The 12,209-nt window shown below is 46.9% G+C and overlaps 1 protein-coding gene across 50 annotated transcripts in view; it reads left to right on the plus strand.

Moving 5' to 3' along the window:
• The window catches only part of SORBS1 (sorbin and SH3 domain containing 1), a 237,765-nt gene extending 229,177 nt beyond the window's left edge, over window positions 1–8,588 (plus strand). For 49 of the 50 annotated variants that reach the window (XM_089314659.1, XM_089314671.1, XM_089314677.1 and 46 more), the window contains 2 exons: window positions 2,782–2,894; window positions 5,189–8,588. In XM_089314659.1, the coding sequence (XP_089170785.1) occupies window positions 2,782–2,894; window positions 5,189–5,256 (181 nt within the window). In that variant the 3' untranslated portion in view covers window positions 5,257–8,588. The remainder of the gene's footprint in view (window positions 1–2,781; window positions 2,895–5,188) is intronic. The other variant, XM_089314702.1, reaches the window with a different exon arrangement.
• The last annotated feature ends 3,621 nt before the right edge of the window (window positions 8,589–12,209 follow it).

Here is a 12,209-nt window from a genome sequence, read left to right on the forward strand (position 1 = left end):
GAGCGAACTGACATGCGAGTTAAAATAGGAGCTGTGTGGTTGCAGTCTTAGTGTGTGGGGAAGGGAGGGGACAGAGCAGTTCATTCTGGTCAGAAATGAACAGGGTTGGTTCCTTCCTTCATTCAAAAAGAAGTTATTGGCTGCCTCCTATGTTTTAAGGATTAAGTAGCAAATTGTTCACAGAGGAATGGGCATTTGAATCAGATATGAACAGACAAATTACATCTTTTGTTAAAGTGTTTTTCATTTTAAAGGTAGAGTAAGAGAGAAAGAAAGTGAGTGAGCGAGCCTGAAGCCTGGAACCCCGTCCAGGTTTCCAGTGTGATTACAGGGGTCCAAGCATTGGGCCCTCTTCCTCTGCTTTCCGATGAGCACTAACAGGGAGCTGGATCAGAAGTGGAGCACCTGGGACACGAACTGGCACCCATATGGGATGTTAGCATTGGAGGAGGCAGCTTAACCCACTGCGCCACAATGCTAACCCTCCCCCCGCCCCACATTGCATATTGAGAGCTAGAATGGGAAGATCTTACTGGCTGAAAAGCCTGCATATGCAAAGCATGGTGATGGTGGTCTTTGGAAACTTGAAGAAGGTTGGTGTGGCCCCTGCATAGGGCTTGGGAGGAGATAGAGACAAAGGCAAGTAGTAGGATGGGGCCAGATGGCAGGATCTAGAATGCAGCTGAAATAAGTTGGATTTTGTTCAGCAAGCAGTAGGGAGCCACTGTGGGCTTTTGATTTTATTTTGTTTTAGGGAGATAATTCTGGCAATGGAGTGGAAAGTAGATTTTAGAGACAAAGGACAGAGCTGTTGATTAATCCAGCCACGGAGTGTTGAGGGCCTAAGCTAGGACAGAGTGGGTGCTTTGTAGCCATGGAAGTAAACAGAGATACAGGGCAAGGAGGAATGGCCAGCATGGGAGACTGAACTGGAGCAGCAAGAGTTGCAGACATGGCTGTAGGCCCACTCACTTTCCCAGAACAGAGCAGGCAGCATCTGGTGAGTGGTGCCACCTGCTCAGAGAAGCCGCAAGCAGGAAATGAGAAATGTCCATTGGGCAGTCTGTTTGGCAACTGGGAAGAATCACTGGTGACCACTGATAGAGCTCTGCTCTGTTAGTGAGAGTTGATGAGTAAGTGGGAAGGGTGAGGGGCTGTGGATCAAGGAATGGCAGGTAGGAGGGTGGCTATTTTTAGGGTGCAGAGATTCAGGCACCTTTGTGCTAGAGGAGCAGGTGACAGTGTTGAGAGATGCAAATAAAAAGAAATAAGGGGAGGAGGCCTCCAGACAGTGCGGTTCAATGAGGCCAGCAACAGGCATCCTGCTTTTTGCCTGTAGGAACAGGGCAGGAAGGTAAGTGGGTACATAGAGACTCAAATCTGAAGTGAGACAGATTAAGGTGCAACCCATAGCAAACATCTGGCTCAGGAAGTGGGGAGCAGAGTGAAGTGGGGCACCAGCACTGGCAAGGGCCAGGGGCGGGGGAAGGTCTCATGGGGACAGTATCCTGAACTGTGTGAGACCTATCCAAAATTAGAGCTGGTTGGGGAACCCAAGCAGCAAGGGTGCAGGACTTTGTCCAGCCAGCCCCCGCTACCTGAGAGTGAAAACAGGAAGGCAGGTGCCGGGAGTTATTTCCCAGAGACGTGGCTGGCGCTGTAGCCATGGTGGAAGTTCTGGCGACGAGGCATCGTAAGACGTTACCGAGGGTTTGTGTTGGACAGCTGGGTGTAGGACTCCAGTGGGCAGATAGAGAAAGTGAAAGCTTGCTTTTGTTCCCAACTGGAAATCCATCTGCAGCCCATCTCTTAATTCCATATTAGAGACCTCTGGCAGCCAGAGCCGTCCACCAAAGTGTCAGTGCACTGGGGTAAATTTGTGAAGTGAAGCTGTGCCTTTGGTTTTAGAATGAACCTCTTGTTTCGGGAACTCACTGACAGTTATTGGATGCGTGGCCCCTTTGCAAACTTTTGCCTGTTATTGTGATGTTTCAAAATAGTAAACAGATGGGGCCCCTGAAGTATTTGTTGAAGGGATAAACAAAAACAAAGCTTTTCCTTGATGCCAAAGCAGATATCAGATTTCATCAGCACAGCAGCTGTTGTTGGAACGGACAGAACGGCCCGGGCCAAATGCTTTAGGCCAACTAGCAAGTAAACAGGAGTCTCAACCTCCACGGATCACTGTGATGGGCAAAAGAGCAAAAGGCTTTCAGGAGTTTCAGAAAAATGACATCTACTTTTAAAAGCAGTTAATGAAATGTATTTAGATATGTTTAAAAAAAAAAAACAGGTAGTTTTGCTAAACAGTGAGGCAATTGGAATGTACTTTTTATACCTTTATCTCTATATATTTTTAAATGCTTATTTACTTTCTTTTTACACTTGCCTGATGTTCTCTAATGTAAATGACTGCAATGTAATATCCCTGGGTTTAAGCAATTTCTGATTGTCTTAAATAATCTACCTGTATTATCCTATGTTGAGAAAAAGACTTGGTTTATGTTAAAGATGGAGATGGCGAAGGGGTGCTCTAGACAAGACAGTTTGGCTGTGGCAACCAAATGAACTTGCTTGTCAGGAGTTCCCCAAGTCTCAGTGAACTTAAATGTTGAATGCTTCTCTCCAAATGCTGTTAGAGAAATAGCTGATGAAACCGTTTTCACCTCTGTGGAGTGGAAAATACCACTTAAATGGTGGCTTCACAGCAATAGCATTTGAAAACTCATCATTTAGTTCTAGAGCGCTTGAGTCACTTGTTCATTTTTTTTTCATTTTTAGATTTAGCTACCAAGCGTTATATAGCTATATACCACAGAATGATGACGAGTTGGAACTCCGCGATGGAGATATTGTTGATGTCATGGAGAAATGTGACGATGGCTGGTTTGTTGGTAAGAATCCCACCATGCTTTTCATATTAGCTCTGTATTGAAAGAATCGCTGGGAGTGACGAGCCACACAAACAGCAGATCTGTGCCTGGAGGAGCCTTCTCAGCTCCTGTACCCCACCAGGAATGCCAGGTCAACCCGGTCTGCTGCTGCATTCACTTTCAGACGTGACCCACCATGTTGCATGGAAGGGCAAGTGTCAAAATCCATTAGTATTTCTATTATGCATATGTCCATTTACACTGGGGTGTTTTATTGTTAAAGCTGTATGGTACAACACACGAAAAATGTGACCAAGCCTGGGTCACTACTGTGAAACTCAGACATGTGGGGGATATTCCAAAGACCTTCTTATTTACTCTAAGTCGCTAGTAACTTTAGTCAGAGCAACCTGCTTAACTAAAACAAAGGATTCTCCTTTATAGGAAGGAGAGAGAAAGATGAACATTCATTGAGAATCTGTTACAAATGAGATACTGTGCATGATCATCATTTGTTGACATTCTCTCAACAAGTAACCTGTATGGCAAGATTATCCTCATTTAACAGATTGAAAAACTGAGGCCCAAAGAGGTTAGGTGACTTTTCCAGAAGTCACTCAGGTAGCAGATGATGTCAGGATTTGAACTCAGGCTGCCCACCTTAACTGAAGCCTGCATTCTTTATGCTCAGTTATGAATCACATTGGGCATCAGGACCCACTCTTTGCCTTCCTTTTCTCCCGTATGGGTGATTTCACCCTCACCTTCCCAAGACCAGCACTTCCCTGATCTCTCTGGAAAAGCTTGTTAAAGTTCTGTAATGTCGGGGCTGGAGTAGTGAGACTAGCAAGGCCTCAGCATCAGTGGGAAGCCAGAAAGACCTGCTGTGGCTTCACCGGCTTCTTAGGAGACCCCCCCCCCCCCAGGCCCCCAGGAGCCTGTGGCCCTCACTGCCCTGTGTCACTCTCTTCAGAAGAAAGGCAGATCTGAGAAGGCAGCAGCCACTCTAGGGCACTCTGTGGTCCAAGAGAGACTCAATCCAAGCCGTCTAAGAAATTTAAAACTTCCTAGAAGCCACGTTGAAAAAAGTCATTGAGAAACCAATGAAATTAATTCTAGTGTATTTCACAAACGAATGTGTTTGAAATATTATCATTTCAGCATGTCATCACTATAAAAATTGTTAGTAAGTTATTTTTCACTCTTTTCACATTGAATCTTTGAAATCCAGTGGGTAGCCATATTCCAGTTGCTCAGTAGTGGCACATGGCTTTCATATTAGTGCTGCTCTGGTTATGTCTTAGCTGCTAAACACAGTATGTATGAGGATTTGATGTGGGAAAAGGTATAGCAGTTCTCTGGCGGAAGCAACCCAGTTACTTCAAAAAGTGGCCTAGTGTTCACACTACCAATAAGTAGCCCATCGGAACTCGTTATCCACTTCCACAGAGAGAGGCACTGGCCAGCCCCATGAGCACAGACACGACGGTCCTTATGGCTCTGGGCTTCCCATTCAACACTGTGCAGCCTCTTGACCATCTTTCCTCAGGCTTCAGCTACATGCTTCAGGTGTCTTAGTTCTGACACATGTTGTAGAAGCTTCCCTTGGGGCTTTGTTCCCAACCCCCTGGTTGTGGCTCCGTGAGGTGTTGTGGTCCACAGGATTCTGAAGCCAAATCCAAGCTGCCTTGGAAAAAAAAGTGCAATGAGCAGACTGTGATGGCTGCTACTGAGAGGATGATGATGACCCGACATACATCTGCCACCGCTGCTTTAGAGAGGGAATCCCAAGAGAAGCAGTTCTGGCTGAGGGGCAGGGCAGGGTAGGGGCTGTGTGCTCCTGGCCCAGCAGGAACCCACCAAGGTTAGCTGGAGGAACTGCCCTTGGATGTGCAGTCACAGCAGCGGGCTTCTAGAAATCCTGCAGTCCAGAAATTCTGAAGTCCCGGCTCTCTTCTTGTACTGGGTTGAATGTCCCAGTTGCTCCGGAAAAGAAGTAGTAACGGACTGAGCAATGGGCTGTGAGTCAGAAACGCTGGGTTCAAACTGTACCTCTGATCCTTACTGAGACGTGGGACCTCGGGTATGTGACTCTCGGCTCTCTCAGCCTGGCCTTTCTCACCTGAAGACAGGGATATTAGAAATGCCTGCCTTGCTTACCACTCTGCATTATTTTGCAGCCTAAATGGGATAGGAGAGGGGAAAGTGCTTTGGAAACAAGCTGCAGGATTGTTACCAAGAGGCACCTGAGCAGAATCTACAGCAGTCTTTGAAGTCAAGTGTACTCATTTTGTGTGTGTGTGTTTATTTTACAGGTACTTCAAGGAGGACAAGGCAGTTTGGTACTTTTCCAGGCAACTATGTAAAACCTTTATATCTATAAGAAGACTGAAAGCCACAGAAATTATTTTTATTGGAAGATGAAGCATAATTCATGAACTGGTCTCTTTATTTAAACTTGAGTCAGTAGGAAAATCAGTGCAGTGGACGAAGTAAGAAACAAAGGAGAGGGACAGAGAAGTGTCTTGTTTAAAATCCATGCCTGCGTTTACTGTGCATCAGACAGGGCTGAACTGTGTTCTGAACAAAAAGAATTGAGGCAAATCCCATATTCACGTAGCTGCTTCTGGGAGCTGCTCCAGCCTTCACCTCCCTCCCACCTCCTGGGTAATCTGACCTGGAGTAGAACGATTAGCCAGAAATGCCTGCTGCTGCCCTGGCCTTAACTAGCTCCCATCTCAAAGAGTCCTTGAGCCTGAAGCAACCCTGGGAGCACGAGGCAGAAAAATCCCAGGCCATTTTCCAGAGGCTCCACGCCTGAGAATCCACCCGCTCCCCCAGCCTGTGTCCCCGGCCATCCTGGAATCAGTTGCTCGCCCGCACTGCTGGAGAACATTCTGGGCTGCTGCGGCAGCCTCTAAACAGTAGCAGAGGCCCCCGGACTGTACAAGACTGAGTCCCTCTTTGGGCCTGTTGAGGCTGGTGAGGAAGTGGAGGCACGAGGTAGGCGCCCGTGCATCAGCCTGTTGTGCCGCGTGGCCCCTGAGGGCCCTGCTGTTCAGACTGAAAAGCACATGACAGTTGCCCTTGGGAACTGAGAAGTAGGTGGCCAGGCAGGCAGGTTACCTTTGTATTTCCAAATTTTTTAGCCAAGGAGCCCTGGGGCTTGAATTACTTGCACTGTGTTCCTGTCTCATGTCACTGGCTTTTCAGAACGGCCGCCCTGGGGGCAGTGCGGCTGCCTTTATCAGAGCACCACTGCTAACCTCTTTTTGGCATGCGTTTGGCTGGGACAGTTTGGGGATTCAGAGGCCCATTGCCATAGAAAATGGAGAATGATGTTCAGTGATTCATTTAATATGCACATGCGTGCTGGCTGCTGGGGAGGCTGGCGAACAAGACATGCCCCAGGCTCACAAGGCACTTGCTGCATCTCCAGTTTTACCCTTCACCCACTGTGGGAACTCTAGGACCACTCACATTCAGTGCCCAGGGTCGTGAATCTAAGGCACCCTGGTGCAGCGTCTCTCCAGAGCACAGGCCCTGGGTGTGTGTGAAGCAGGGATTCTGCTGTGTCCTTCGTGGGGCCTGGGTCCCAGGAACAAGGCTCTGGTGACACCTGGGGTACTTAGTCACATCTCTGACCACCTCCAGGATGTTCACTGGCCTCTGCTGGATCCTTTAGTGGGTCGCAGAGAGAAATGCTCCACGCCTTGCTCCCTGCCCCCCACCCCGTCCCGCCCGCAGAAGCCAGGGATGATTAGAGAGACAAAGAAAGAAAGAACTGAACCGAGAAAGACCGTGCTACGTGCTCAGAAGGGTGCGAGAGAGGAAGAGGGGGGTTTCTCTGGAGGGATCCTAGAAAGCCTTGTCATATTTCTGTATCCATGTGTTCACTTTGAGTAACTAGGACGCTGGAAGAACATTGGTCTGAGAGTAGTTTATTGTTGGGAATACTTGGAACTTTTTCCAAAGTCTCCAAACACTCATCCTCCCCACAAAGACACATTCAAAGCCTCAAGTCAGAGTAGAAATCCTGGGTGGTGGGAGTGTGTACCGGCAGCCAAGGCTGCCTGCACATGGTTCCCAGTTGCCCCATCATCTGGAGTCCTTACAGATGGACAGAATTTGTGTTCAGTGCCTCTGCCTTGGCCACTGTCCCAGATACCCAGTTTAGGACCCCACCAGCCCTCTTCCAATCCCCCCCTCCCCCATCCCCTGTAGCCATTTTCCCCTCACTTTCTCCTTATGCTTCTTTCAAGTCCTGTTCTCAGGAGAGACTGCCACTGATTCATTCACACTAAAGTGTAACTGACTGATCAGAAGAATGTGTTACCTCTTCCTGGAGGCATTTGTTTTTAACTGGGATGGAGCAGAGTCTTAATCCCAAGGGGAAAGGCTGTAGAACTAGGGGTGGGAGGAGGGGGTCCCTGGGTAGGATCCAGAGACATGAGGGCTCTTGCTTTGGAAGGTGGGTCTACTCTACGACCCAGAAGCACTGTTCTCTGACTTTCTCTCTCTTGGAGGGGACATAGGAAAAATGCATATGCACGCGCGTTGTGCACGCAGCGTTTCTCACTCATTTTGGAATGTAATTCTTGCATTGGCTAACGTGTTTCCTGGTCTTTCTCAGATGCAAACCATTAATAACACGATCTTACAAGTTTTTTGAGGGGTGCTTCTTGATTAAGTAGGTAATTTTGAACACCTCTTTAAATACAGCTAGAAAATAAAACCAATTTGTAAAGCCACATTTGCATATGACTGCAGCCTCACGCATTTGTATATCTCCAGAAATCCAGGTCTCCCTCACCAATTTGCCCTTTAATAAAATCTTATGTTACAGTTTGCATCACTTCAGCTTCCTATGTATGACTAAACAAGGAACAGAGGTTACCGATTGCTCTTTTGTCTTCAGACATTTAGTAATATAAAGTACCTATTTTTATGCTGAAATGTTTATACAGGTTTAATAATAGCAAGTGCAACTAACTGGCGCCTGCCTTGCAACACGTTTTGATATTTTAGCCATGCTTCCTGGTAAGGCAAGCCCCAAATTACTTATCTTTTGCAGTCTCTCTGGGATCAGTGAAAGAAAAAAATATCATGTGTTTTAGAAGTGGGACTGTAAATATGTATATTGAACTTTGTATAGCCCATGTACCTACCTTGTATAAAAGAATAATTTTAAAATTTGAACGGAAGGGGGCAAGATGAGGAAGTCATGAAGTTTTTTTGCATTTTTATTTAAATGAAGGAACTCCAAATAACTCACTTGGCAAATTTTTAGCACAAAAAATAGCCATTGTAAAGTGTTAACATTTATAGTAATCATTCTTTTGGGGAGAGAAGGTAACCATAACCTCAGTTACAGGTTTGTTTGATTTTTTAAAAATTTTCTGGTTTTTTTTTTTTTTTTTTAGGTTTTTTTTTTTTTTTTTTTTGCAATCCTATTTATCTGCAGTACTATTAAGTCCTATTACTAGGCTAGGTTACTATGAAAGATTATATTCTGAAGGAAAAATAACTGACATTAGGTATAACCAATTTAAAGTATCACCATTTAAATTATACACTGAGAGCATGTACTATGCAGACACAGATTTTTCTGTTCATTTATTTTTCTTATTGCAGTGCATTGATTTGATAAATGTGTTGAATTCTGACATTTGCTGTACATACTATTTAATAAACTTTATGCTGAATTGCGTGGCATAGGTTTGTTCTTGCCACTCCTTGTTTCTTCCCTTCCCTTGCTCAGTCTTCTCAACTGATGCTGGTGTTCACTGCCTCAGTTTCTCACCCTGTCCTTCTCTTAATCACTCACCGTCTACCTTCCACTCCCTCCATGAAGGCTCTGTGACCCACCCAAAAGAGTGGGCCTGCCGCCTGGTGCTTCCCAGAAAGCACACCAGGAGGAGGGGCTGAGCAAGGACTTGACTAGCAGCGGCAGGGAGTAATGTGCCCAGCCAGCAGGGTAAGTGGGTGACTTTGGTTTGAGAAATGAGTCCGGAGGAGGGGCGGGTACAAGTCCACGCAGGTGCAGTTCAGAAACGCAAGTCAACACAGGCCGCCTGCTGGGGTAATAAGGCTTAAGCTCCTCCTGGGGCGGAGAGCCTGTAAAATGAAGTGAAAGGTGACCGTTTTGACCCATGTGCGCAGGGTCTGCCAGGCCAGTGCGGCTGGGGATTGCATCTCTCCCTGGAATGTGACTGAAAACCTGAAAGACAGCTTCGCGGAGAACATCAGGTGCTTTCAGGGTCTTGAAATAGCAGTGAGTCGCAGTAAAGACTGGCGCTGCCGTGGGCCTTAGCCACTGACAAAATCAGGCCTTCTCTGCTCTTTCCTCAGTGGCCTTATTTCCTGACCCTCCATGTTATTTGCTGACTACTGGCCGTGCTACTATTCTTTCTGAAATAGGTTTTCATTTGTTGATAAAGTAATGCTCATATGTCTCCAAAAACAAAAATGAAACACTATAAAATATGTGCAGTCGGTCTTGATTTGGGCTGCTAGGCGTGGGCGTAGGAAATGACTCAGCACTTAGTTTCTTCTAAACCTAATTAGCTCTAGCTGTGCGTCTTCTCTTACTGTCATGGTTGAAAATGCAGCGTGTCCTTTGTTCCCTCCAATCCAAGAGTGGCGAGGCCCTGGGTGTCCAGTCTTCCCTGGCGTCCCATGGCCATGACCACCACATTGAACACCCCCAACCTTCACCCTCCTTGCATTCTGTCCTCCAGCTGAAAGCACCAGTTTGCAGTGCCAATTCTAGGTTAACTCAGGAGGCTTTGGCCTCCCATGGGCCTAGGATCGTTTTCCAGGGGTCTGACAGTCAGCTTCGGACCCTGAGTTACAGATGGAAATAACCTTTCTCTTGTGCCCTCCATGCTCTCCAGTTTCATATTCCACTCATGACCCAGCCCGTGTTGTCATCGAAGTCATTTTCTCTCACCTAGATCATTGCAACAGCTCTCTAAGCGGTTTCACTGCTTCTGCCCTTGTCTCCACTCTAGTCTTGGCAGATTGATGACTCCAAGTTGGGCCAGAGGTCCTCAGTGGCTTCTCATCTCATCCATGGTGGTACAGTGGCCTCAAGTCCATACGCTGTCCATACTGTCTCTCCCCCTCCCTTACATGTGACCTCATCTGCTAATTTCTTATTATTTCTTCTAGCCCCAGGTCTTCCTTGTAGCCTCAAACTCCAAGCATACTTCAGCTTTAGGGCTGGAAAACCCTTTCTTCACCTCTTCCCCCCACAAGCCCCACAAGACCTTCTGTCTCTCCTCCTTTAAGTCATTATGTTGCCTTCTCAATGAGTCTTTCTCTGGTCACTTCACATACAACAGGACTCTAGTGTTCCCACCTGCAGTATTCTGTCCCCTTCCTCCTCCTCAGTGTTTGACCATAACACTTATCACCAGCTGATATTTGTCTTCACAGAACAATCCTAGAAGATCATGAGGGTAGTGCTTCTGTTTTGTTATTTAATGCCGCATACCAAGAAGAGTGGCTGAGACCACCCTCAGTCCTTTGTTGATGAAATGGAAGAGTGAATGGATGAACTCCTGAGACCAGAGAACCTGGAACTCCGAATACGTACTAATAAATAAGGGAAACATGCCATTGTCTTAGGGAACAGAGGCTAATCTGTCAAGTTGTGCTGCACTCATACACACACAGAAAGTGAAAGTTGCTGGGAATCGCACTCACCTGCCCCCAGAGAGCACTGCTGAAGCCTGTGTGTCCCTCTGAGCTTGCTTAGGCCCACAATAAACATGTGGCTCTAAACAAGTGCTTTTCCTAGTCTTAGACGTTTTTCACTCCATAGAACCTGGACATGTTTCCAACGTTTATTTAGCCACTCCCCTATTGATGATGCAAACATTTGGGATTATTGCCAGCTTTTTATCACAACAAACAATGCTGCCTGTAATAAAATTACTGACTCAAGGAGCAAGAACCTTTCAATTCTTAGATTGCCAAATGTCCTTCCCTTTGTACCAATTTACACTCCTGCTGAGTCCATAGGAGTTTTTCCCACCTCCTGATTGAAACGCCTCTATTGTCAGCTTCTGTGCAGTGCTGCTCCATGGTTCGCCTGCCTTTGGCTGGCCATCCGCTTCTTAGTTCTCTTTCTAGGTCTGCTACATCCTCAGCTTTCTGTTATTTCCTCTTAACACATGCTGCCTCAGGGAGCAGCTTCCTCACCTTAAAATCGTGGCCCTAAGATGGAATCGTATGAGAGGGCTGTTTCAATAATTAAGTAGCAAAGATCTAATGCTGCTGCCATTTGTGGAGGCATACCAAAAGGAGTTGGCAGCAGCCCTGGGCAGGAGTGAATCCTGAGGCTCAAACTTCCTCCACCTGTATTTGTATTAATTTTGGCTCTGCTGGTTGTTCGGCCACATTTTTACCTACTGAATGAGGCATGGAAGGCTTGGCTGTAGGCAGCTCCAGTTTGTGATTCCAATTCCTGACCCCAGAGCCCAGAGGCAAAAGGGCATTCCCATTTGGCTTCCTTTGGAAATAATTTCAGACCCCGACATTCCCAACCTAGATACTTACCTTTCCCTGGACTAACCACTTTGGCCAGAGGGGGTGGAATATGATGGGCAGCCCCACCAAAGCCTCATGGGATGGGCGGAAGGGAGGTGCAGGGAGGAGGTGTACTGCTATAGGAAGGGAAGAAGGAAGCTGGGCGGATGACAAGGCCGTGGGCCACGGACTCAGAGTCACTGTACGCTGGAACGGAACCATCCTGTCCTGATGCAGCTGAATGCAAGCTACACGCTGAAGCTCTGCTAGTCAACATCTTGGGAGAAAAAGTGGAAGAGGATGGCTGTCCAGTGGAGGGGGCCAAAATGACCATGGGGGCACAGCACAGATGCATCACACACTAAAAATATCAGGACTTTTCTGAAAGTGAACAAAAATTAGCGTTTCAGAAGTCACAGGTGGTGGTGGGGGGAGGTGGCGGCGTTGTGTCATAAAAGGTTAAGCTGCTGCCTGCAACACTGGCATCCCTTATGGGCACTGGTTCGAGTTCTGGTTGCTCCATTTCTGATCCAGCTCCCTTTTAATGCATCTGGGAAAGCAGCAGAAGATGGCCCAAGAGCTTGGGCCCCTATACCCAGATGCGAGACCTGGATGAAGCTACTGGCTCTGACCTGGCCCAGCCCCAACCGTTGTGGCTATTTGGGAAGTGAACTAGCAGATGGAAGATTCTCTTAACTGCCTTTCAAAGAAATAAATAAAGTTGTAGAGGGTATTTGGATGAGTTGTGCATGGGTGTATTTGCTAAGTCTTGGCATGTAGCAATCAAGCCAGTCTGAGGAA

The sequence above is a fragment of the Oryctolagus cuniculus genome, chromosome 15 (genome assembly GCF_051225735.1).
Source record: "Oryctolagus cuniculus isolate XC-2025 breed Fujian yellow rabbit chromosome 15, ASM5122573v1, whole genome shotgun sequence".
Lineage (NCBI taxonomy): Eukaryota > Metazoa > Chordata > Mammalia > Lagomorpha > Leporidae > Oryctolagus > Oryctolagus cuniculus.